General features: G+C 44.2%; 2 protein-coding genes across 4 annotated transcripts; one reads left to right on the top strand and one right to left on the bottom strand.

Annotated features, from left to right (window-relative positions):
* Nucleotides 1–1,395: 1,395 nt before the first annotated feature.
* ROMO1 (reactive oxygen species modulator 1) lies at nt 1,396–4,307 on the bottom strand. Of its 3 annotated transcripts, none has more exons than XM_064391617.1 (3): nt 4,208–4,307; nt 3,543–3,673; nt 1,396–1,586 (listed from the first exon to the last, which is right to left on the bottom strand). In XM_064391617.1, exons 2-3 carry the CDS (start codon nt 3,671–3,673, stop codon nt 1,478–1,480), a joined length of 240 nt encoding a protein of 79 aa, XP_064247687.1. In that variant the 5' UTR covers nt 4,208–4,307; the 3' UTR covers nt 1,396–1,477. The 3 variants fall into 3 exon arrangements, with proteins under 3 accessions (XP_064247687.1, XP_064247689.1, XP_064247688.1); XM_064391619.1 differs by having other exon boundaries at nt 4,223–4,247; XM_064391618.1 differs by lacking the exon at nt 4,208–4,307 and adding an exon at nt 4,035–4,167.
* Nucleotides 4,277–18,846, top strand: NFS1 (NFS1 cysteine desulfurase). Its single transcript, XM_064391615.1, has 13 exons — nt 4,277–4,457; nt 4,555–4,622; nt 5,373–5,489; nt 6,844–6,927; nt 7,560–7,712; nt 8,642–8,735; nt 11,280–11,414; nt 12,851–13,008; nt 14,409–14,514; nt 14,688–14,769; nt 16,113–16,196; nt 16,324–16,413; nt 17,052–18,846. Exons 1-13 carry the CDS (start codon nt 4,313–4,315, stop codon nt 17,113–17,115), a joined length of 1,380 nt encoding a protein of 459 aa, XP_064247685.1. The 5' UTR covers nt 4,277–4,312; the 3' UTR covers nt 17,116–18,846.
* Nucleotides 18,847–26,618: the final 7,772 nt, after the last annotated feature.

Below are 26,618 nucleotides of genomic sequence, written 5' to 3'. Positions count from 1 at the left end.
GGTGAGTGATAAATGCTGTCCAGTGCCCAGTATCTGGGATATGACTACACAGTATGCAGATAGGCCATGGGATATCATGTGCTCAGAGAGTAAATGCAGAAGCTGTTCCCAGCCCTTTGTGCAGTGTGGCCATGGTTGCTGAGGATCTGGGGACAAGTCTTACCCTCCTCAGGCGTGCTTAAAGTTCAGAGACAAACCCATCCTGCCCATCTCCACTCCCATCCTTCACAAACGGTAGAGAGTCCTGGGGCTGGAGGAGCCAGTTACGTTTGCTTTCAGTCTGGTTTCTAGAGGCAACCTGTCCCTGTGCTTTGCCCGTTTTACCCCTGTCCCATCTCCCTGGCCTTTTTAACCACTAAGAAAAGACCAAGGTGAAGAGAGTAGGGAGAACAGAACATTCCTCGGGAGTGGGTAAAGGTGGGGCAGGCAGCAGTGCTGCTGGCGTTCCATAGTATTGTGGGGAGAGGATCTGCTCTGCAGCCTCTGGGGCTGTAGCTGTCCTTGAGCTGCAGTGCGGCAGTGCCTGTCCTTCACCAAAGAACTGAGAGCAAGCTAAAGGCAAGGGTGGAGAGGGGCTGGGAATACAGCAGGATCCTGGGAATAGTAACACAGCTGAAGAAGTAGAGCTGGCTCTAGGTGTGCTTTATCTGAGAACAGGCTTAGAGTTGTGAGTTTGTGTTTCTGCCTTAAAAACTGGGGAAAAGGCACTTGTAACAGGCCCAGGCTGTACAGGTGCCAGTTGAGGTAGTGCTGTTGCTCACATCTTTCTTACACAGAACTAAAGGAGGAGCAGAAAGAGGCCTTATTTCAATGGAAGACTATAGCACCCAATACCTTTCCTAGATCAACTGTAGGCAGTGCTTCTGGAGCTGGGGAGAAGCAGGAGGGATTCCCCTGTTCTCCTAGGGAAGTCCTGACTATCTTGTAGGCCTGCTAAACCAGAATGAAAGAAAAGGCTTTGTTTCTGGGAGAACAGGTCTTGTGGGAGCTGCCTGAATCCTGGGGTCCCTAACATTGTTGAGGGCATCTGCCCCGTGACACTTGAAACTCAGAAACGGGACCAGCTTCAACCCACCTATTTTTGCAAGAGGACAGAAATTTGATGATTAATCTGAAGTACCCACCATCTAACTTTCCTAGACTCAGGAATGCAAGGCGGAACAAAGCAGCTCCACATCCACATCGGCAATATCAGCTGCCCAAGTGCCAAAGGGAGAAACTTGTGTGGTGTACTTGTATCTGTAAATCAGGAACTTCAGTGTAGTAAAAATGATTATTAATTCTCATTGTTTTGGGAGAAAGAGATGGGAAGAAAGTAGAAATTTTGTAAAACGCATGCTTACAATCAGCAGAGCACAGAGGGAAGAACTCTGCTGTTTCATGAAGAGCTCTCACTTCCAGGTATCTAAAGATTTTATTATTGTACAGCAGAGGAATGGCTGGTGGAGGAACTCTGGGATAAATCCCAAACTCCAGATTAGCAGCGTATTCCCATACCAATGGCCATGAATGTCCCAAACGTCCCACCGCTTTGCATCATCGTTTTGCCAACTCCACCCATCAGCTCTCGTCCTCTCATGCCAATCCTGAGATAAAGAAAATCACAGGCATTATATAAAAGCTGAAACCTGACAGATCACAGACATGCAGCAGAAAACATCTGAGACAACCAGCTCATGGTTGCAAACTGAACACTTCTTCAGTCTTTATGTGTGCAATTGTACAGCTGCCTCCCCAGAGACTGGCTGCAGTGCCCTGTGCTACTGCAGGGGCTCTTTGGTGGCCCTCACCTCACATGGCCCATGTGTATTTTTTCCTGCAGTGGAACCTTCCTGCCACACCTTTAGCAGGAACAGCTTTCCATCCTGGTCTCCTAAATACCCTTAATACAGGAAAAAAAAAAGCTGTCCAAGTATTTCACTTGCCAGAGTACAAAAAGAGTTGTCTGAGTGTAGCCATGATATTTTAGTGAAAAAGCCTCTGTTGGGATTTTTCCTGTCCTGAGGAGCTGAGAGCCTCAGGAAAGAAATGTAAACAATAACTATCTGCTGCTGTGGAATGCCACAGGTGCATCTTCCATTGGTCCATGTGGATTGTTTTCAATCAGTGACCAACCACAGCCACCTGTGCCAAGGCTGTGAGCAGTCACAGGATTTTTGTTATTCATTCTATTCTATTCTTGTCTTTGTAGCCTTCTGATCTTCTTCTCTCTGTTCTTTTAGTATAGTTGTAATGTAGTATTTTAATATAATATATAACATAATAAATCAGCCTTCTGATGAAAATGGAGTCAAACCTCGTGTCCTCACACAAGGGGCAGCCTAAACAACATCTGAGCTGTTGTACTGCCATCCTCTCTAGCTGCAGTGGCAGTCTCTTTAATATCACCAATTTAAAATAAACTTTCTATTTACTACTGACTCTGTGTTTTTAATATGGGATACCTGAAAGTCCTAGAAACTTCAAAAGGTGTTTCTGTTCTCCATTTTTCACTTACCTGAGGTCAGACTAAAACAAAAGGAATTTTTCTGTCTCAAGAAGCTCTTGTTATATTTGGCTTTTAAACACTGCACTGACTTTAGGCTCTAAGGAATTTCATGCACTTGATTCTTAAAACATGAGATTTTCCCTCAAAAATGGAACAGCAGTACTGTAGCTGCGTCATTCAAGTGTAACAGAACCACTCTCGCTGGTTCTTCTACATGCCCTTAATATATATCTTCTGCCAGCATCATGCTGCTTACCCTCTGGGAACTGAGAGAGACTAGAAAACTTCAAACTCCCATTGGATTAAGATTTGTGCATTTTCCTCCTTCACCACACTACCAAATCATCTCCCATGTTTAATCACAGGTAAAACCCATCACACACTAAGAGTTCTGCAAAGCATGAAAGAGCAGACTTCAGTGATTCTTTGTCACAGATGATGTGCAAAGCCAGTCAACAGTACCAGACCAAACACAGAGCAACAAACAGCTTGTTTTCATGGCAGCATGCTTCCAGGGGAAGGTGGAATATTGTCCCTCTCCACTGCACAGTGGGACTGTGCCAATGCCAGCCATGGGTCTACCCACACTCCTGCCATTCAGACTCGGGCAGTTTGGTAACTGCCTCTGTGCAGGGCATGGGACACACAGAGGGACCACGACGCAGACACTGAGAGCTTACAGAGCACCTCAGGAAGATTTAGGGCCAGGAGAGGGCTGCACGTGTATCTACATGGACAATAATTCATCTGGTTCCTCCTGGAGGTGATCCTCCACAGCCTGGGCTTCCCAATGAACCTCCCTTAGAAGAGGCAAGAAAAGGTCTGTGAAACTGTGACCTCCTGGCATACAGGGCACCCAGAGGTGATGCCCTGCCAGCATCAGACTCACATGTTGTAGGCCAGGGGCTTACTGCAGTAGCTGGGAGTCACAAAGTTCCACTCATGGGACTGGCACAGGACCAGACCCAATCCCTTCCCAACCCCACAGCATGACCATTTCTCTCTGGCTATCTCCCTGTCACCACTTGTCTGTGGGAGCCATTTCCTTGCGTACCTGAGGCAGGAAAATGTGCCGAACAGCGCTCCTGCAGCCATGCCCACTGCAAAGCCCATCATGAAACCCATCTTTATTCTGTCAAAGCAGCTGGGCTGCGACTGCCCATATGGGCCCACGGTCACAGGCATCTAAAAAAGAAAGGAACAATACACATATCGATTTACTGCTTTGTCTAACATACTTCTATAACCAAACAGGGCTGGCAGGCAGGCCGTGCAGCTCAGAGCTTCTCGTGCATGCAGCGCTGGAGGTTGTGCTGGCTCCCAGGCTTGTTTCTTTGCTTGTCAGGTAGGAAGAACAAAGAGGGAACGACGACTACGCTTCCTCTCAACAATCTCCTGCGGGCGCCGCTGTGGCTGCCGAGGCCTCACCCTGTGCTCTCAGTCCCTAGTGAGCAGCACACGCGGCATCTGACCGAGCCTCCGCTGCTGGCCCGACCTTCCCGGCTGCCGCTGGCTTCGGAGGCAGAGGAGCGGGCAGTGAACCCACCCTTACGGAGACCGAGGCCAGGCCGCGGACTCCCCGGGAACGGCAGCCATCGCCGTTGCGAGGCGCAAGAGCCCTCGGAGGCGAACCGGAGCCCCCACCGCGCGCTTCACTTTACCAGCACACCAGGCCCGCCCCGTTCCTGTTCCCGTTGCGGGCCCCCGCCCCGCCCGTACCTCGCTAGGCCGTACCGCGCCTCCGCCTGTCTGGGCCCCGCTTCCGGCGCGCGCCGTGACGCACAGGAAGAGGCGGGTACGCCCGCGCCCTGTGCGTCGGGGGCTATGCTGCTGTGGCGGCGCTTGGCGGCCCTGAGGGGCCAGCGAGCCCCGCGGCGGCTCCGAGCGGGGGGACCGGGACCGGGACCGGGACCGAGACCTGGACCTGGACCTGGATCGGGATCGGGATCAGGACCGGGACCGGGACCGGGTAAGGCCACGGTCGGGCGGAGCCCTTGTCCGGGCAGGGACAGCTCCCCCGCTGCTGCCGGCCCCTGACAGCAGTTTTCCCCCTGTTCTCCCCTCAGGGCGAACCAGCGATGGCGGCAGTGCTTCTCGGCCGCTTTACATGGATGTCCAGGCTACCACCCCGCTGGTAAGGGCCGTAGCGAGCACGGGAAGCGGAGCGTGGTCCCCACACTCCCAGTTCTCTTGCCCGAGCGCTCTCGTGTGTCCCGAGCTGCCGTGGGTGACAGAGGCGGCGTTCGGCGCCGCCTGTGGCGACACAGGCTGTTCCTGTCACCACAGGGCGGTCCGGGCATCCCCCGAAGGGCTGTAGCTACGCCGGGGCAGCCCCCTGGATGGGCACCCCCAGTGCCGCAGGGCAGGAGCGTGGCGGAGCCGCGAAGGAGCTCGCACCGACCCCTGCGGGAATGGATACAGTTGAGAGAAGCAGGAAGTGAATTCAGCCGAAATACTGATCTGACGTTTTTCTGAACGTTTTAAGACCTTGTATTTTTTCCGCTCAGAAGATAGGGCAGGTTGGATGGGGCTTGGAGCGACCTGACCTACTGGAAGGTGTGTCCCTGTCCGTGGTAGGGGTGTAGAGCAAGATAAGCTTTGAAATATTTTCCAACTCAAACTGGTCTGTGATTCTGTTTTCTCAAATGATGTTGTTCTTCTTTGACCTTCAGTGCAGATCAGGGTTATGTGCACAGAACATAACTGCTAAATACTTGTGTTACACGTAACATGTAATGGCTTCAAGTTTTCAAGGTCATGCCGAAGCTAAAGCAAGACACTGCCACAGAAGTGCTGCTGATACTGTCTCAAGGGGGCATGTCCAGGGAGAAGCTATATGGTTTCCCTTCTCCTTTTCTAAGGCTGTGTGGTTTGTGTTCCACAGGATCCCAGAGTCCTGGACAGCATGCTTCCATACCTAACAGCCTACTATGGCAACCCCCACTCCAGAACTCACGCCTACGGCTGGGAGAGCGAGGCTGCCATGGAGAAAGCAAGGCGGGTGAGTCTTTGACTCTCCACGGTCATGTTGGTTTTCCTGCTGCTGAGGCAAATCAGGGTCAAAAGAACCTAACGAAAAAAAGGAAGAAAAAACCCCCTGTTCTCTGTGGGTTGGATTTAGCAGTTTCCTCTTTGCTTAGCTGTACTTCAGTAGATTTATTGCAGGAAAAGATAGACTCATGGAATACTTCAAGTTGGAAGGGACCAACAAGGATCATCAAGTCCAATCCTGGCCCTGCACAGGATACCCCAACAATCCCACCACATACCTGAGAGCATTGTCCAAACACTCCTTGAACTATAGCAGGCTTAAGGCTGTAACCACTTCCTTGGGGAGCCTGTTCCAGTGCCTGACCACCCTCTGGGTAAAAAACTTTTTTCCTAATATCCAGCCTGCACTTCCTCAACACAGCTCTATCTGTTTTTTCAAGCCCTGTCATTGGTCACTGAGAGCAGAGCGCTGCCTCTCTGATGCCACTCATGAGGAAGCTGCAGCCCCCAGAGAGGTCTGACCTCAGTTTCCTCTCCTTCAGACTGAGAGAACCAAGTGACCTCGGCTGTTTGTTTTACAGACTCTCCTCTAGGCCCTTAACCATTTCATGGCTCTCCCCTGGATGTTCTCTAATAACTTTATATCCTTATATAGATTTGCCCCAGACTGTCCCCAGGACTCGAGGTGAGGCCTCCCCAGTGCAGAGCAGAGCAGGACAGTCACTCCCTTGCTCGTTGGCAATGCTGGGCCCGATGTCCCCCAGGACAGGCTGGCACTTGGGGCTACCAGGGCACTGCTGGCTCCTGTTCCACTTGCCCTCAGCCCAAACTTCCAGGTCTCTTTCTGTGGTGCTGCTCTCCAGCCTCTTGTTCCTCAGTCTGCCTGGACTCCCAGGGTTCTCCAGTCCCCAATGCAGAAGCCGGCACTTGCTCCAACAGTGAGATTAGAGCAACTGAAATGGCAGAAAACAATACTTTAAGTAAACGTGCCCCAGTATTTGTTTCCTGGAGTCACAAGCATATTGCTGCGGTCATTGGACTAACTCCATATCTTGTCATTCTTCTAATCTTAAGCAAGGATGTTTGTAATTTCTATGAAGTAATATGTAATGGATTTTTGTCTCCTTAAGCTTTTATCTCTGTTATAACAGGTTGATGCTTAATACTGCTTCTAATGACTATGGATTCCTTGTGTATTTTATAATTCAGATATCTGGATTATTTTTAGCATAATTTTGTTAGGTACCAGCTGTAAACCTTTGAAGCTCAAGGGAGTATTCTTGAAAACATTCACATGTATTTTGCTATAATGAATTTATTGTATGTTTTCTTAACAAGTCAAATTTGTATTTCTTTTTAAACAGCAAGTTGCAGATTTAATAGGAGCTGATTCACGGGAAATTATATTTACCAGTGGTGCAACAGAATCCAATAATATGGCAATTAAGGTAAAAAGTTTATACTGATTCTTTTTTATTATGTTAAAATTTTGTATTTAGGAACTGTATGCATCTTTCAACAATTTAAATGTTAATATGTTGAAGTATAACATATTTGCATTTCTGGAGTAACTTTTTGTGATACTCTGTTACCAATGTGGAGGAAATACATGGATGAATGTTTTGATGCCTGTGACATGATTTTGAGTGCAGTGTAAAATATTTGATATTTATTTCACATGCACTAAATACACTCCTTCTGCTTATGTAATTAAAATATTTATTGTAAAATATAGTGGACATGCAGATTAGAAACTTTTTTCTGATTAAGACTAAAGTTCTCAGTGTTTATGACTCCAGTGCTAAAGTTTTCAAAAAATGCTTTGGTTAATGGCTTCTACATCTTAACAGCAATAAACATTTTCACAGAGTTTTTGAGAAGATGCTCTGAAAAGCAGGTGCTGATGGAGATAGGTAGTGTGGATTATATGTCAGTATCTTTTAGTACTTTCACGACTTGGGTCAAACAGGAAAGATCCAAATGAACTATATCTAAGTAGTAATTTCTTATTTGCAATCACATTGTGTAATGCCTGCTTTCTTCAATGGCAAATTTCTTTTTCATGGACTGTGCCTGACAGGGTGTTGCAAGGTTCTATAAATCCAGAAAAAAGCATATCATTACTACGCAAACAGAGCACAAGTGTGTGTTGGATTCTTGTCGTTCCCTGGAAACAGAAGGTTTTCACATCACATATCTACCCGTTAAAAAAAATGGGCTGATAGATCTGAAGGTAAGTTGTTACTGAGAGAAAGAAATTAAATAAGAGGTTTTTGCTTCAAATTGGTGCTCAAAACCTTGTGTCTTCTAGATGAAAAAGAGGAAAGGATAATAAATATCACCAAGTAGAATGAGAATCATAGTCAAATCTGTCAGATCTGGAGAAGGATTTTCTGTTCTGTCTAACGTCCTACACTTTTTCTCAGCCAGAACATCCACCTCCTGTCCCACCGTTCAGCTGCTGCTGTGCAGGTGGAGCTGTTGAGTACCCTATAAGGAGCCCAATATTTGAGGCACTGTTTCAGTGATTACAGTACTTCCTATGGCTGTCCATGAGCCAGCCCTTCTGTATGTACTGGCTGCAGCCCTAAAACTTAGAAGTTGTATGTTTTTAGTTCATTGTTGACATCCTGTAGCACAGGGCAGCAACAGCTTTATTCCCAGTCCCTCACCTGCCATGGAGAGCGGTAGTGTGTGTGATGGGACTGAGGGATCAGCCTGTGGGCACAGTAATGAGTTGTGTTTTCTGAGCATCTTGCTGCAGGTGTGATGTGACTTTGTCTAAAGAGCAGTTCCTTTACAGCCTGCCTCACCTTGGCTAGAAGAGGCTTAAGTTATACTGTGGGTGGTTAATTCATTAAAGAAGATAGTTCAGAGACATTTACGGGATATAGCAAAGTCTGTTGAGATTTGATTTAATCAATTGGGGTGCCAGGTGCATTGAAGGGTTAGGACCTGCAGAAACACAATTGATTTGCTCCTCTTCCTACAGCCATTTAATGTTCATGTGGGTTAGTGTTTTCCCCAGGGCTGTTTGTCAGAACCCCAGGTGTTTGTTGCAAATAAGGGACTGGTGGTTGAGTTGCTGGTAAATTGAACATGTGCACAGGAATCCTTCTTCTCTGTTAGTCACAACTCTTGTCCTTCTGAATCTTTCATCAGGAACTGGAGGCTGCATTCCAGCCCGATACAAGTTTGGTTTCTGTAATGACTGTAAATAATGAAATAGGAGTAAAGCAGCCAATTCATGACATTGGTAAGTACACTGTGTCTTCTAGATGCCAGCTAAGGTTGCTTCTGCTTCATTTTAGATAATGTTTTCATCCCCAAATGGTACCAATGCAAAAGATTAGGTGTAATATAGCTAAGGAAAAAATAATAACATAAATGTTTTAAAATAAAAGATGTAATATAAATAAATAATACTGCTGTCCCAAATAAAAACTGATTTCAAAAGGGAAATGTGAATGAAATTCAGTACTTTTATGGTGAGCATTGCAGCAGTCATTGCTCTGGATGGATCAGCTGCAATTCATTGGATTGTATGATGGATTAAAAATACTGTACAGAATAACTGGCCAAAATTGAGCTTATATACTATAAAGATTTATTGAGTACTTGTAGTGTTTAAGAGGAGAAATGTGCAGGATTTGGAGTGGGAGAGGATGGTGAGCACCACACTTGGACAATCCTTCCCCTAGTATTGTTGTATATAGTCATGAACAGTTGCTTTGTAGGCCAGAAGCCTACTGAAGAGCTGTGCTTCTGGAACACGAGGCAGGGAGAGGGTGAGCCAGGCTCTGAGCCGGCAGGTGGAGTGACAGGGACCTCAGAGTAAATTAAGGGAGACCCTGGAAAACCACGGTTGTTGGAACAAGCAGGGTTATTGATGACCCTCCAGATCCCTGGATCCCAGATGATCTGTTGATAGTTTCCTGTGACAGTAGCAAAACATATACACATACCCTTTCTGACCTGGTTTCACCCCAGCTGGCAACCAAGCATCTTGCAGCCACTCACTCACTCCCCCACCATCAGGATTGGGGAGGCAATTGGAATGGTAAAAGATAGAAAACTCATGGGTTAAGATAAAGGCAGTCTAATATGGAAAGCAAAAACCACGCACACAAGCAAAGAAAAACAAAAAATTCTGTACTGCTTCTCATGGGCAGGCAGGTGTTCATCCACCTCCAGGAGAGCAGGGCCCCATCCCATGTAGTGGTAACTTGGGAAGACAAACAGCTTTATGCCAAACGTCTCCCCCTTCCACCTTCTTCCTCCCACTTTTCTATACTGAAAGTGCATGGCATATGTCATATGGTCTGAAATATCCCTTTGGTAAGTTTGAGTCACCTGTCCTGGGTGTGTTTCTTCCCAGCCTCTCACGTACCCCCAGCTCTCTTTCCAGTGTGTCCATAGAAGGGGGCAGAAGAGGCCTTGGCTCTGCAAGCCCTGGTCAGCAATCTCAGAAACATCTATTATTATCCCTGTGTTCAGCACAAATCCAAAACACAGACCTGTAGTAGCCACTGTGAAGAAAGTTAGCTCTACCCCAGCCAAAACCAGCACACCTTCATATTCAAGATATCCTCTTATAAGATGTTTGAAATTTTGGACAATATTTTGGCTTTGGCTTTGCTCTGGAGTACATACTCCATAAGTATTGTTTTCTTAGGCTGTGCCAGGCATCTTGTTGTGCACCTGGTTTTCTTACTTAGCTGCTGAATTTATTTCTTTCTTCTATAAGCTCAAAGCAGCATTTTTGCAAAGGTTTTTCAAGGTTGGTTCTGTTTCTTCATTGACAAGTATTTGACCATCAGTGAGTTGCTTATAGCCCCAAGGATTCTTATTTTCCTCCTGTGCTTATATTGTTGAGGTCCTTACTATGGTCCCGTGTTTAAATGTCAGAGACAGCTGGTGCCAGCTCTAGTTCCCCTGCTATGTTCTCATAACACCTTGAACAGGTCCAACACGCCAGGCCTGAGGCCTTGCAGAGGGAGCCTGAGGCCTGTTGCTGTGTGGCTTGTGGCCTGACCTTGCTGGACCGCAGGGAGGGTTACTTATCCTGTGAAGTACCATGTTGAACCTCTTGTGCAGAGGAGAGGTCTCAGATGCAGCTGTGCAGATTCTGTGGAAGGTGTGTTGTGATTTTTTTAATGACACAAATAAATAATAGTTACGTTTACTGCCCGTGAACAATACATTATTTCTTCATATGTTTTAGCCTGATGACAGGCTCAGATGACTTCATGTGGTAGTAATAAGTGTGTGTGTGACAATTCTGAGAATGGTTTTGAATCTGAGTGTTGGAAACTTGGAAAATAGAGGGAATGACATGAAAATACATGGCAAATACAAACTTGAAAGGAAGGCTGTCCTGTACTGGATGTTGAAGAGAAAAAGAACCAAGAAAAAACAATTTTTTCCGACTGTGGAGTCATTCCTTTGTGGAGGCTTTGATATTTCATGCAACCATTTGTTCTTAAATTTGTTAGGCGTGGGTTTGGAAATAATCTCAGTTCTTAACAGGAGACTTTTTAACTTCTCAACTGGAGAAATTTACTGTAGTCTTACCTGTCTACACCTGTGCCAAGGCATACAGTAGTCCCTGCATACCTTTAGCCACTTCAGTATAAAAGGAACATCAGAGCCCCCCTCATTTCTGCCTTTGTCACCTCAGATACCTCAAAGACTTAATGTTGGTTCAGATTCAGTCATGCTTTAGATCCATTGCTGGAATCTTTGGTATCATAGCAATTAGTTAAGGTAATCTGGTTTTGGTTTGGTGTTTTTATTACAGGTGAGATCTGCCGTGCACGTAAGGTTTTCTTCCACACGGATGCTGCACAAGCGATTGGTAAAATTCCTATGGACGTCAACAACATGAAAATTGACCTAATGAGCATCAGTGGCCATAAAATTTATGGGCCCAAAGGTACTAACTGAAGTGATTTATAGGGAATTGTTGTTTTCATACCTACCTTAAGGTAACTACACAAGATGCAAAGTCAAACCTGTTTGTCATAGTGTCAGTTACTTAAGCTGTAGAAAACTCTTCTGAATGGTGTTGGACAGACTTCAGAGTAGCTCAGGCACTCCTGCCAGCGTAGAGCTGTGGTAAGTGGATCTTCAATGCTAGATGGGTTGAGGTGGCTTCACTGAAGGAAGAAACAGTGTTGTATGATGGTGGCAGCATTGCAGCAGTGGGTTTTTCAGGAGTCATCTGCTTCTGATGTGAAGCAGAACTAATGCTGAAATTATTGAAATGAAATCACTTGGTTATAGGGCAAAGTTTAGACCAGAGTGTGATTTGAGACAAGGAGACCAAAAGCTAACTGATTGGTGATTTTTGATTGTTTTCTACTTCCAGTGGCTCCATTCCCTCAACTCCATTTGTGCATTTTCTTTGCAGAGTGGGGTTTAATATTCAGCCATGCATTTTCTGGTTGACTGACAAATACTAAAAATCCAGCTATTGTTATTGTCAAGGTCCATTTGGCTTGTGACAGTGGATGTTAGAGAGCCTGAAATCAGCTTTGCTGTAGGCTATACACACAGCATTTTAACTTACAACATTATAACATTATATATATATAACTTGTAACTTCTGTTATCCTATTCAGAAACAAAAAACAAATTCTTATTTTTCAACAAGGCTTTTTTTTTTTTGTATGAGTTCTGCTGAGAGCTGAAGACATTATCTCTGGACAAGGACTAAGTTTTCAACTAGTAATTTTGAACAGATGACAGACATAAATTTTCACCATTTGTTATACCTGGAAGTTGCAACTGTCCTTCCTGTGTTGACAGTCATTCCTTAAGTGTACCAGGGCACTCGAAGACATGAAAATTTGGTTTCAAGGTGAGGAGAGTAGAGCACGAAATTGACTGATTAGCAAAACTGGATCATCTAATCCACCCGCTTGAAAGTTGTTGCCACTAATTAGTCTTCCTAATGAGAAGAAAGGGAGAGGACTCCTAGGACTGGTGCTGGTCTAGTAATCCAGGGAAAGAATTTGGAAGTCAGTAAGAGAACATTGGTGAATGCCTATAAAAACTTCAGTGCAAGGGGCTGAACTTCAGCTGTGTACAGGAATTGTGGGAAGGAGAAGCTCTGAGTCCTTGGGTGATTGAGGCAGAGTGGAAGAAGCTGAGCTCCTATGGCTGAAGCTCTGTGAGCCTCAACATGGTTACTGGGGACAAACACCATTTCCTAGAAAATAATACTGAACTTGTTCACTTTATTTTTCTCCAGTTAAGTGTCCATATGTGTGTTTGCTGTGAAAATAAGGAATGTTACCAAAGGCTGGAGTCCCTGTTCATAATTTCAGAACTCTGGGGGTATGGTAAAACAGCTTTCCTTGTTCCAAGGGGTTGGTGCTCTCTATGTTCGCCGTCGACCACGTGTGAGGCTAGAACCCCTGCAGAGTGGGGGAGGCCAGGAGAGAGGACTGCGGTCTGGGACTGTGCCCACACCTCTAGCAGTGGGACTGGGGGCAGCATGTGAAGTGGCACAGCAAGAGATGGAGGTATGTGCAAGAAGATACTTGTCCTGGGTTCCAGAAAGTAGTGTAACAGTGCCATTTAAGTCTTGGATTCCTTAGGTCTTTTTGCATCCATGTAACTGAATTAAATTTGATTTTCATGTTTTAGCATTAAGTGAATGTTTTGAGAATTTAAGGGATGTTTTTGGGTAATTGTAAGATCTTTCTAAAGTTTCTTTTTTCTTGAAGAGTCATAGTTTTCTACAAAAAGGCTACAATCGCAGTCAGTTTTAGTGAAATATGGCTTTTATGTGCTTGTATTTACTTCTTCATTATGCACATGTGTATTAGCAACATCTTTGAAATCACTGTCATGTTTATGTAATGTATATTGAAAAAATAAGACTTCCCAGTCTGTTATTATGTGTATTGTACCTATTAAGTATAATTTCAAGTTTACTGCAGCTTTGAAACTAAGAATTTATTTTCTTTCTTTTTTCCTAGCTTGGACAGTAAAGTTTACTTGCTAGGTCTGGTGTCTGAGCCTCTGTATGCTGCTACATTGGTTTGTGGGCACCAATGCCTTCCTTACGGCTGGAATGTAAAAATACTTAGAGTGGCAATGGGATGCATAGGCCAGATATCTGCACCCAAGGATCAGGCTTCTTTCCAGGAGACAGGCAGAATTCCACCATCTGAACTGTGTGGTTATGGAAGTTGAGGCTAGGGAGCCTGCAGAGTCTAAATTCTGCACAAACTTCCAATCTAGATTCTCTTTCTTGCCTGGCAGAGTTACAGCATTTTAAAACCAACTGGTGTTGGAGCTAGCCTGGATTTCTTTTTCAAATGTAAACAAGCATGCACTGCATGTGTGCATGTGGCCAGTCCTGTGTGCCAAAGTTGATCTCACACCTTACTGCTTTCTTGGTATAAGTGACCTCATTTTTCAGTCTAGAGCAAGACACTGCACATGGGCAGTTCTCACCATGCAGGTTACTTCTTGTAAAAGCTGAGTTCATAGTTATTTGCAAGTCCATGTCTTTCTGTGGTACAGTTAGAGAGCTCCTGGAAATAAGAGGCACTTGTCATAATAGATGTCCTTTCTTGTGTGCAAAATGCATCATCTTCTGCACTGCCTAACTTGTCTTTAAACCCAAAGAACCCAGTGCTGTTATGAAAGTCAGTTTGGCAGCTTGTGTAGGTAGATCTTTCTGAATGGTTTGAAGCATTTGTGAGGACTGAAATAGCTATGAGCCAAGGGGTTATTCTCTTTTAAAACAGTGTCTAGAGCAGACAAAGTCTGACAGTTTATGTTTCAGCTGTGTTCATTCCCTTGTCTGGCCAAACCCAGTTACTTAATTCTGCGTGCAGCTGGTGACATGAAGCAGTTTGAGTGAGGTCTGTACACTGTTTATTATTTGTGTCTTTTTTTGTTTCTCTGTTAGTATGACCATAAGCGAATCTCACAATTGGCAGAACGACTGGTTACAAAAATAATGAGTGAAGTTCCTCATGTGGTGATGAATGGAGATCAAGAGCATCGCTATCCAGGTAACTCAAGCAAAATTCTGAGCTTGTTAGTACTGTCTGGCTCCTTGGTGTTAGTGGCCATGGCTGAATAATGCACTGGAGCACATGATGCAAATCCTTGGCCTTGCAGGGGACAATTTGCCTGAGATTTCAGTTGATGGAATCTTTTTTCGATTTCATTTATTTGTATATAGGATGCATCAATTTATCTTTTGCATATGTGGAAGGGGAGAGTCTTCTGATGGCTCTGAAAGACGTGGCTCTGTCTTCAGGAAGGTATGTGGAATCTATGGGAAGGATAGCAGTGTATTTTTGAGAGAAAATAGCATCTGCTAATGAAGGTAAAAGCTAAGTAGTAGTTTCCTGTGTGCCCTGTATTTGTATATTCAGTTAATGAGTCAGCCTGGTATTGATTACATTCTACAGTGGTGTTTAAGTGACACATTTAAACTGAAGGTCAAATTTATTTATCCTGGAAGAAAAAAGCAACAAACAAAACTAAACAAAAACCAACCAAAAATATCCTAACAAAAAGACCCCCACAAAACCACAAAAACTAACCCAGAAATTCCTACCTACTAGCCTTGCAAACTGGTTATTTGAGTAGCCTTAACTTTTACTGGTGACACTTTTATTCTAAAGGCCACCAAGATTTGAACAGCTTCTGTCCTTTGGCAGATTTTTACTGCAGTTACTGAGGCTGGGCACATATCCGAATTAAATCAGCTCATAGTTCCTGTGTTAAATGCAAAAGTGGGAAAGAAAATTACATGTGTTTTTATGCAGCTCTCCTGACTACAGGAGTGATGAGTAATATTTCAGTTACCAAGACAAACCTGATGTTCAGGATGAAATTAATGGAGTGTAAAGATGCCCCTCCTCTCCTTCTCTCACTTTTGAGAACCAAGTGGTCAGCATATCCTAATTAGAAGCTAGCTGGCACTATGAGCAGGAAGAGCAAGTCTCCACATGACCATCCCTGAAGCCAAACACTTCTGTAATGTGAAGATCTCTTTTGACTTTCTACTTTGTGCACTGGGGAGCTGTTTACAGCTCTCCAATTGGCACTGCATGTTGCTACCTGTAAAAACTGAGTCACAGTGTGTAACCAGATCTGTATACTGCTGCAAAGTGGAACTCTCTCTATTGACAACTGCAGTCATCTTGTTCTGGATCCCTCTGTACACTGTTTTTCATTTATTTGTTCTGCTGCCAAACACAGCTTGTAAAGTCTTTTTTTTTCCCTTTTATGTTCCTGGTGTTTTATCTTCTCTGGATAGTTTCTGTCTTTGTCTTTTTTTCATAGCCTCTACTTCAACTACCTCTTAATCTGCATTCCTGCTGCCTCTGTGTGGCATTGTGTTTATTCTTGTGTATTACCTGTATTCTCTGTCCTTTCCTTATACTCCTAATTTATTACTCTAATTTCTCAATAATGTCTGTGTCTTGTATTCTCTTTTCTTCAGTAGCAGAAATATCACTTTACTTGCTTGTATTCACTTCTGGTTTCTAGGAGGCTGGGGAAGTTGATACATGGTGTTGTAAAGAGGTAAGTGACCTATTCTTTGTTGGAGGAGATTAAGCAAAAGTCTGACATTTCCCTGCCTACCCTTTCCCAGTGCTTGCACATCAGCTTCTCTGGAGCCTTCCTATGTTTTGCGGGCAATCGGAACAGATGAAGACTTGGCTCACTCATCTATAAGGTATGTGGTGTGGTCTGCCCTTATACTTCCAAATATTTTTCTTTCCTGATAAAAATAAATGGTAGATTTGTTCCACACCCTCCATATCCTTGTTATTCAGTTCCTTAATGATTTTCTTTTGGTTTAGGTTTGGTATTGGTCGTTTCACTACAGAAGAAGAAGTGGATTATACAGTGCAGAAGTGCATACAGCATGTGAAAAGGTTGAGGGAAATGAGGTGAGATGTTGTCTCATTAAACACGAAAACTTCTTAGGTGTGATAATCATGGGAAGAATTGGGTTTATTTAGTTGAAAGTAATTGTTTGCTTCAAGAATCTGGTGGTGTTTCTCTATATCAGCAACAGTGTCCCCCAGGTATGTAGGAGCCTGATTTTAACATTAGTGACAAATTTCTAAGGAAACAAACCTGACACCAAACCTTTTCCCAGATCCTGTTTTTATCAGAAAAAGAATATGATTAGGGCAGGCACATAGGGCAGTACCTTGGAGATTTTAAGCCAGAGATGGTATTCCTGAGCTAATGTATTGATAAGTTGTTTTATTCTAGTGAAACGGAAAGACTAGTGACTAATGTGGACAGTGAAAATGCTAGGATTCAGTCTCAGAGACACCAGTGCTTTATGCTGAAAGTAGGAGCAGGAAATGAGGTGGAGCATCTGCCCTCTCATCTCTTGTATTTTTGGTTGAGAGCACAGTTGAGGGCTGATCACCTGAAGCTCACGGATCTCCAGAAGGGCAAGACAGGCAGATTGACACAAGGAATTAAGATGTATCTTTGGTAAAATCTGTTTAATTATTGTTGATGATGTCCTGTGCATTTAAGCTAGCCCTCAGTTTTCTCCTTTTCTTTACAGTCCTCTCTGGGAAATGGTGCAGGATGGAATTGACCTCAAAAGCATTAAATGGACTCAGCACTGAGAAAACATTGCTATCCATGGACTAGATATAGATTAAAATGCATTTTTCTCTACAGTCTTGAGCAAATTATGCAGTACTTCTGTTTTCTGACACTGCAGTTTGACCAGAGAACTACTCTTTCAGACCACAAAATCTAAGAAGCCAAAAATAAAACTGGTTTTTATCATGGAGAAAGGGAGGCTGATCCAACGCCCACTGTGTTTCTATTGACACACAGAAATTTATGCTAAAGTGTAATTTATTCAGAAATGTATTTTCTAATGTGAAAATTAAATCAGCATGTTACTCCCAGGCCAGTGAATTCTGGCAAGAGGTTGCTTCTCGGTGTAATTCATCCCAAGTCACTGTTGTGTTTGCACCACAGACCTGTTGCCAATTTGTTCTGTTTGATGTGGGTATCCTGCAACATCAGCTGGGTTTTGCCTCTCAAATGCCTTGTACTGCAAGAAATTTTCAGATAGGAGGACACTTGGATTTCTAGAGGAAAGTGATGCCTCAGTGTGGCTATGTGCCTTCACAGCTAAGTTTTATGCGTAGTTAAGAACAACTTTTTTTCTGAAATTGAGTAGTTTTGGCTTATTTTCCTTGGGGTTTTTTGAGTGTGCATCTTTTGTGTGTGTATGTGCATTAATTCAAAACATTCTTCTGTGTTCCAGAGTTTATGATACAATCATGATGCACTTTGCTGTCCCCTCCATTGGGTTTTTTCTATGCAATTTTTTTCTCAGTGAGGATAGAAAACTTGAATGACTGGGGGAGGGGATAAGCAGAATATGTCAGCTTTGATGGCAGCACCAGTTTGGTGAGAGCATGAGTGGTAGAGGTGGTGGGGAGAGCAGATGCAGTGCAATGTCTTAAGGCAGTCTGGGGTTTTGGGTTTTTTTTTTCTTGTTTTTTTTTTTTTTCTCCCCTTGTCATGAGACCTTTATTGTTACTTGGTTTGCCTATGGGCCCTTGGTTTCTGTCCCTGCAAGGAGTCTGCCCAGCTCAGCCAGTATATTTTGTCTGGAGATAGGAAAGATAAGAACACCTGGCACTGATGTTTTCTTTGTCTCACAGACTGTACTGTCTGACTTGAGATTCTCATGGGAATCCACTCCCTGCACATGCTGGGGGAAGTAAGTATCTGTTAAAAAGGGTTTGATGAGTTTAAGTTTTATCAGTGTTTCTCCTTTCTTACCTTTGGTGATCTTTCCAGTAAGAAACTGAACCCTGTATGGCAAAGTGCCTTTTTTTTCAGTGCATAAACAAAGAGCTCCCAAATTAGTTGTGTTGATTGATAGATGCTGCGTTAGCTGCTGAATTTGGTATACCCCATAGACAATATGTTCATCTTCAGATTGGGATGGAATCAACCGTGTCATGTAAAAGCTGAAGCTGAATTTCACAAGATGGCTTGTATTACAGAAGCTTGTGCATTTTTTGTAACTAAGGACAGATTTAGTTGTTTGTAATGCAAAGCTAATCCTTGGTTGTTCTATTTCAAATTACTAGCTTTAGCAGTTTTAATATTGTAGTGCTGGCACCTTATATTTCATCACAATAGTTTTTAAACCATATGCATAAATATGTTTTAGTGGTGTTGTATGTACTCTTTTTCATCCTTGGGCCATACATATTTTCTGGATTAAGCATATGATAACATGCTTTCCTAGCATGTTTTAGAAATACATGTTTATGAATTGTTCTTTGTGTTTTGAGAGTGATAAAAAATTACAGACAAGAATTAAACTTGGCTACTGTCAGTCTTTTTGGATCCACCTTTTTGGGTGAACCATGCAGGACAATCAGTAAGTTGCTGTATTGCAGCTTTCATTAGGCACCAGAAAAGGATAAACTTTTCTATGAACATTGTAAGAAGTTTGCCATCATCGAGTCAACATTTGACTTTTGAAGAGTCATTCTTCTCAAACTCAGTGCCTATTCTGAGCTTTTTTTTTTTAAACTCAAATAACTTAAATTGTGGTTCTTTTGACAAAAGTGAGCCTCAAATCTTGAAGATTCTGACCCCCTCTTATTTGATAAGATATAAAATAAAAATTCTACATGTAAAGCTTAAGGAAAGTCATTCATACTAGTAACAAATGTTTATTTGAAATGTTTATGGGACAAGATGAGGAAAAATGTATAGTGGAGATACATCCCCCATGACAGAAAGAAGTAATGGCAAGGATGAACATCTAGCTGTACCTCACTTAATGCAGTTAAAGCCTCTGGGGAATGGGAACTTGAGTCTATCCTACTCTTACCAGTTGGATGCCAATAAATGGTGGTGCATCATTCCCCCACCCCTAGGCTGCACCATGATCTCAAAAATGCTCACTAGGCCTTGGCCTTGAACAGCCCTTGGCTTCAGCTCCTCTGGAACTTAGCAGAAAAACTGCTCTAGGAACTGGTGCCATATAATGAGCTCATGCTCTTCTTCGTTTTTCTTTTTTCTTAATGGCATAATATTCTTGTTCTCCTACTTTCAAAAAAGTTTCTGACCTGAAGTGGGGCCAGGATGAAACATTGTTGTGACTAAAGCCCATCTCTTGTGGCCCTGTAAACAGTGGCCCTGAGTGAGACCCTTGGGGCTTTCCATAGTTGCAGTGACCTCCCTGTGCTGGGGCCTCTCTGAGCTGGGAACTCTCCCATTTTCTGCACTCAGAGAATCCCCAAAGGATGGGTCCTGGGCCAATCCCCCTCCTTCTCAAAAGCTCTGCTCTTCACACAGTGAAAAAAACAAAGGCATCTGAAGTAAGAACCATTTCAGTTAGAACCATTCATGGTGCCTAGAGGGCAGGCTGTGATCATCTAATTAGCAACAGGGAGATGTGTTGGGGTGACTGTTGTGAGTGGAGGGCTGGAACAGAAGGATACAGGCAGGGGAGAAGAGAGGCAGTGTTGCTCTTTATGCCAGTGACCAGCAGAAGTGCATGAAGCTCCACCTGGGGATGAATGAGGAACTCACTGAGAGTTTAGGAGTCAGGATTGAATGGAGGGCAGGGACAGGTGACATCACAGAGGGGGTCCCCTGCGGGCCATCTGAGCAGGAAGATGAGCCATGAGGGTCATCACAGGCAAACAGGAATGACCTCATGTTTACAAGCCCTAGTTTTCATATGGGAATTTGTTATAAATGAAAAATAGCCAATTTCAATAAAAATAGAAAAATAAAATTTATTTTGCGACCGTAATACAGTCCCGACAGCTACCAACCAAATCGGACAGCGCACCACCACCGGGAGGTGATGTGGGTGGACGTGAGATTGGCCTTGCCAGCACCAATTCTTCCCCATCCACACTGGCTGCTCCGGGGCAGCAGTTCTTATACAGTTTATTTTGCCCGCGGCAGAGTTTCTTTGTTTCTTTCTGAGTTTTTAATTTTCAAGTTTTTCATTTTCAAGCTGCATAAAGCCTTTGTCCGGGAATAGAATAATACACTTCCCCAATTCCCGGAATCTGGCATTCAAATGGAAGGTGTGGATTGTTAGGAATAGAAAGTTGTTTTTGTTTTTTTTTTTTGAGTTTCAGAGTTAGAAACAAGTCAGTCAGACCTCTTTGGTTTCGCTGCCAAAGAAAAGCTACTCAATTACCCATTAATGGCCAGTGATTAACTATTGTTTCCCTGATGCTGGCCGCTTGCCAAGAAGACACCAGGACAGACCCTCCAAGGTAAAGAGAATAGCAGTGACATCAGAGCCAGTATGCAGATGAGAAATGCATTGCGCCCCAAATTTTTACAGTTTTTACAAGAAAAACCCCTAAGATCACGAGCCAACAAGTGACCTAAGTGACGTCTAAGGATGGGAGCGTAGTCCCGTACCTGCTTAGACCCTTTTTGCTTCTCACCCTAACCTGAAAAGATACTGATTAAAAAGACACCCCGGGGTGTTAAACAAACAAGCCAGGAATCTGCGACTCTCCCGTGAGGACGGAATCCCCAGCTCTGCCTGCAGACCAGCGGACAAAGCTGCATCACCCTCCTTCTCTGTGCCACGCCTGGGAGCAGCGGCGGCGTGGGCGCGACCCGTCGATTTCTCCCCACCTGAGCTGATTCTTTTTAATAAAGGCATTAAAAAGGAGAAAGATCTCCTGCCCATTTATTTCAGCTTGGGGACTCGTCTGGGATAGCCACGCCTGAAGAGGACACCAGGACTGGGACGGCCGCCCACCCTGGACCTGCAGGACAGCTGGCTATCGGGACCAGAGAAGATCGGCTTGGGACAGTGACACGGAGCAGCGTCGGACAGGTGAGAATATCCAGCGGCGGGAGAGGGAGGCGAGCGAGTGTGTGTGAGTGAGACGAGGGCCGGCAGCTCGGCCCCTCGAAGCGAGTGAGGACCCCTCAGTACCGCGGTTCCGCACCCCCGCGAGGGGGCCGGCCGGGAACAGGGGGAAGCGAGTGGAACTGGTGATTGAGGCGCCTCCAAAGGGGTAAAGAGGACCCCCCTCCGGGCGTGTGGAGGAAATAGCTGTGTGAGTGGCACGCACCCCACAGGACCACCCTCCGGGCGTGCGGAGGAAATAGTTGTGTGAGTGGCACGCACCCCACAGGACCACCCTCCGGGCGTGCGGAGGAAGTAGCTGTGTGAGTGGCACGCACCCCAAAGGCCCTGATACAGGTCCTAATGAAGGAAGCTAGGCGATTTAGGATATCAGGCAGTTTTGCCCTGACAAAGGAGGTCAGGCACCCCTCAGAAGCCAGGGCTTCGAGGTTTGGCTGGTTGAGTCTTGGCAGAGGAGGCCGAGATCTCTCAAAGTCCTGACGAAGGAGGTCAGGCAACTGACAAGTCCCGAGAAGGATTCGAGAAGGTTTAAAAGCCCTGCAGGCAAACCAAGTCCTGACGAAGGAGGTCAGGCATACCTCAGAGGCCAGGGCCTCGAGGTTTGGCTGTTTGAGCCTTGGCAAAGGAGGCCAAGGTCTCTCTAAGTCCTGACAAAGGAGGTCAGGCAAACCTCAGAGGCCAGGACCTCCAGGATTTTTTTTGGTTTTGTTTGTTTGTTGAGTCTTGGCAAGAGAAGGCCAAGGTCTCAACAAAGTCCTGACGAAAAGGGTCAGTGAAATTGGAGTTTTGGCAGGAGGTCGAGACTTCTTAAATAAGATATATTTCCTTTAGAGAAAAAGGCATCTTTGTGATTTGTTTTGAGGCAGAAAAAATGGGAGGGTGCAATAGTAAGAAAAGTGGCCAAAGACTGAGGAATATACCTCCCCACAGTCCCCTAGGTGAACTATTAGAGAAATGGGACTTTATAGAAGGCACAGAAGGATTAGATAAAGTTAAGATGATTCATTACTGTTCAGAAGTGTGGCCAGAATCAGAGGTGCAAGGAGGATGGCTGTGGTGTGGGACGAAAGACAAGTGGATGTGTCAACAGCTGAGTAACTGTCTGACGGCTCGAGAAGATACTGACCCTGAGCAATTATTATATGTAGCTTGTTGGTTGAATGCTATAAAGAATGAAGGAGTGCAAATTTGTAAAGTGCAGAGCAAGAAAGAAGGGAATGAAAGAGGAGATGCTGGAATTAAAGAAAGTTGTAAAAGGTGGGACCCCCTAGACTACTTGCCTCCTGATGCCCCTCCACCTTATAACCCTCTCCTTCGAGCACCTCAAATAGCAGATCCAGCCCTTCTCCCAGCTGCCATGGGGGCCATTCCCTCACCACCCCCTTCGACTCCTTTAGCTGCTTCTGCACCACCACTAATACCTACTACACCTGCTGCATGCTCCACCCCTTCTCCAGCTCCACCTAACACGCACCCAAGCTCTTCTCCCCCTCCTACTGCTGTCCCTCCACCTCCTCCTAACTGGGACACAAATGCTTCCTTATCTAGTAGCCTCTTATCACCAGGTATAGCCGTTAACCTACAGCAAGTCCAAGCTAATGCTAATACCCCTCAAATGAGTAATCTTGTGTCTGAAGACGGGCCATACTGCGGTACCCGATCCAAGACCTCCAAGGCAGAGAGACTTTTTCCCCTTAGAGAAGTTCCTGTGGGAGGAGTAGCAGGAGGTGTTGGTTTTGTGAATGCTCCTCTAACTGCTTCTGAGGTAAGAGGATTCAAGAAGGAGTTAGGGAATTTAGTTGAAGACCCCGTGGGCATTGCTAACCAGGTGGATCAGTTTTTAGGTCCAAATTTCTACACTTGGGGGGAGATGAATTCCATTCTAAATATATTATTTTCCCCAGAAGAGTCCCGAATGATTAGGGCTGCAAGCATAAGAGTTTGGGAAAAAGATAACCGTCCAGGGCCCCAAGTGCCATCAGGTGAAGACAAATCGCCACTAGTGGATCCCAATTGGAACCCTAACCAGGAGGAAGGGAGGAAGGCCATGATGGAGTACAGGTCTTTGATAATTCGGGGGATCAGAGAATCAATTCCCAAAGGAACTAATACAAAACTGGCATTTGAGGGTATACAGGAGAAAGATGAAACTCCTGCCACTTGGCTTAATAGCCTGAGGCGGAACTTTCAATTGTACTCCAGAACAGACCCGGACACCAAAGAGGGTGAAATGCTACTAAAATTCCATTTTGTTACTAAATCTTGGCCTGATATATGGAGAAAACTGGAAAAGATTGAGGATTGGCAAGAAAAAGACATTAATGAGTTATTGAGGGAAGCATTGAAAGTGTATTTAAGGAGGGAAGAAGAAAAAGCAAAGGCCAAAGCTAGGATCATGGTTGCTATAGCCAGAGAAAGTGTGGGAACAAACAGAGGGACAGGAGGCATGGAGAGGCCTCTAGTCCCTTTGAGTGAAAGCTGCTGCTATTACTGTGGAACAACTGGACCCCCCCCCAAGACTGTTTAGCCTAAAGTTGTGAAACCTTTGCTAGCTGATCAAGATAGCAAAGGAAGCAGCTTTAAGACCAGAGGATCTGGTAAAAGTTTTTTTTAAGCAGAAACCACACCTGAGTAGGGAAAAAGAAGAGAAGAACTCATATTTTGTGAAATTTAAAGTTACATCAAGGGCAATAGGGGAGTGGTTAACATCAGACGGATGGGTGTTTCTAAACAAAGCACTTGCTGGGATGGTGCTAACAGAACTACAGAAATTGACCCACTGGGGAGTCCAAGGACTATGTGATTATTTCCTAAGAAATAACCTGTGCATAAGCATATATGACCTAGGAAAAACAATTATAAAAGAGTGTTTAACTTGCCAAAAAGTGAACCAGAACAGAATGGTGAATACCATAGACTCAGACCGAGGTCCACATTTTGTGGCCCAGACATTGCACAATATAATTGAAGCTTTAGGGATAAAATGGAGATTGCATGCTCCATGGCACCCCCAGAGTTCTGGGAGGGTGGAACGAATGAACAAAACTCCCAAAAATGAATTGGCTAAAGTGTTTGCCCCTAGCGCTCTTGCGCATCAGAACAAGACCCCGGTCTGATATAGGGATTTCACCCTATGAAATGATGTTTGGACTGCCATTCTTGTTAACACCCTATAGCACAGGAGACTATCTGGAAGGAGAAGAAGCTACAAGGAAATATTTAGAAGTAATTGGAAGAACCCTGGAAGGACTTAGAAAAAGAGGATACCTCCCCCAAACCTCCCCTCTTGATACAAAAGTACACGACATCAACCCAGGAGATTGGGTTTTAATAAAATCCTGGAATTATAGACCATTGATGCCTAAATTTGAAGGCCCCTTTCAGGTACTCCTCATCGCTAATTCGGCTGTGCGAACCAGAGAAAAAGGTTGGACCCACATCACGAGAATTAAAGGACCAGTCCCACCCCCGAGCATTGGACAAGATTTGTTAGTGTCTCCCTCTGGTATTGGACCAGATTTCACACCACTCTCACCCCCGAGCATTGGACAAGATTCGTCAGTGTCTCCCTCTGGTATTGGACCAGATTCCACACCACTCTCACCCCCGAGCATTGGACAAGATTCTTCAGTGTCTCCCTCTGGTATTGGACCAGATTCTACACTACCCTCACACTCTAACTCAGGACAGGATTCAACTGCATCAGGAGTTAATTCAGCTGAGTATACTATTATAAAAGGACCAAATGACTTAAAGTTGACATTCAAAAAGACTGATGAACTGCATAAGAAAAAAGTTTAGAATCATAACATGTCTTGAAGTGTTTTAAGAACTTTGTAAAAGTTAAAAATTGTTAATAAGTAATTCTGGTTAAGTCGTCCCAACTTAGTACCAAAGACCCCAGGTTAATCTTCTCCAGAGTGCTCCCCTAGGAGAGACCAAATTAGCAGGGACAGATCAAGAGAGGTTTAACCAGAGGAGCAAGAGACTCTAAAGAGCTTGGAGACTTCTTCTCAGTAAAATCCTCAAGAGGCAAGGCCGGGTGGGCAGGCTGTGCAGGATGACCCATACCGGACTCTTGGGAAGGGTAGTAGTGCTGGCTCTGATTGCTAGTGGTGCTCTGGGGAGCCCAGGAGAGCTGTGCAATGAGTACTACCAACCTCTCTATCAGAAAGAAGTAAGTTCCTTGCTGAGAGTCCACAACAATTGTGTTAACCTCTCCCAATTGATCTTTTATCAAGAGAATAAGAAAATATATTGGATGGCCCGGAGCACCGCCGCCTTTAGGCAGCCACTCCTGGGAGAGCACCCTGTAGGAGAAGCCTGGTGGTGCTTTGAACATGATGCTACTGAAGCAAACCTGGTAAATCTGGTCAAAGGAAAAAGTATTTCTAAATATTGGGAGGGCACGACAAAAACTAATATCTTTCAGAAAACCCCTAAACACCTGTTTTGGGTCAATGGTACCACAACATCCACTGAATTGCCAAGAGACTGGTCTAGTGGTGGCATCATTAGAATTATAAAACAAACTGCCTTTATAATACACAAAGAATCTGGATCAAGTTTAAGAGTTCCTATATATGAGGATTTAAGAAAAACAAAACTGAAGAAGCAATATATGTTAAACAAAATTTTGAAACTACAATCAGAATTAGAAGTAATATCTAATCAGACCGCATTAGCTCTTAATCATATTAATGACCAACTCAACCAAACCAAAACAGTAGTGTATCAAATCAAATTAATTGTAGCAGTCATTAGAAACACTTTAAACGAAATAAGAAAACTAGCATATTTAAGAAATCAAAGGACTCCTACACTTGATTCCAGTTGGTGGGATAATCTATGGACTTTCAAAAAAGTTGGAAAACTATAACCTTCACTGTGGGTACACTTGTTAGTCTGTTCTTATTTCCCTCTTTAACAAAAATAGTGACATCTGCTGTACAGAATAACCTAAGGATCTCTAAAGAAATTAACCTGAAAAAACCAAAAAGAGTAATGAAGTTTGGTAAATATGATTACCAGAGTACTCAGGAAATTTATAATCAATACAAAAAATATAAGAAATTCTGTGTTAATGAGACAAAATTTATAAGTTGATGCAAGCTTAAGCCTGATCAAAGAAAAAAAGGGGGGACTGTTATGAATAGAAAGTTGTTGTGGTTTTTTTTTTTTTGAGTTTCAGAGTTAGAAACAAGTCAGACCAGTCAGACCTCTTTGGTTTCG

Source organism: Passer domesticus, chromosome 16, assembly GCF_036417665.1.
Source record: "Passer domesticus isolate bPasDom1 chromosome 16, bPasDom1.hap1, whole genome shotgun sequence".
Lineage (NCBI taxonomy): Eukaryota > Metazoa > Chordata > Aves > Passeriformes > Passeridae > Passer > Passer domesticus.
This window is presented reverse-complemented; position numbering and strand designations above follow the sequence as displayed.

What these genes read in the sequence shown, in the direction of transcription:
- ROMO1 (XM_064391617.1), bottom strand. Translation starts at nt 3,673, where the DNA reads ATGCCTGTGACCGTGGGCCCATATGGGCAGTCGCAGCCCAGCTGCTTT. An exon ending in GGCACATTTTCCTGCCTCAG is followed by an intron (nt 1,587 to 3,542) that starts GTACGCAAGGAA and finishes TCTTTATCTCAG; the next exon opens with GATTGGCATGAGAGGACGAG.
- NFS1 (XM_064391615.1), top strand. Translation starts at nt 4,313, where the DNA reads ATGCTGCTGTGGCGGCGCTTGGCGGCCCTGAGGGGCCAGCGAGCCCCG. An exon ending in ATGGGCTGATAGATCTGAAG is followed by an intron (nt 7,713 to 8,641) that starts GTAAGTTGTTAC and finishes ATCTTTCATCAG; the next exon opens with GAACTGGAGGCTGCATTCCA. An exon ending in TTGGCTCACTCATCTATAAG is followed by an intron (nt 16,197 to 16,323) that starts GTATGTGGTGTG and finishes CTTTTGGTTTAG; the next exon opens with GTTTGGTATTGGTCGTTTCA.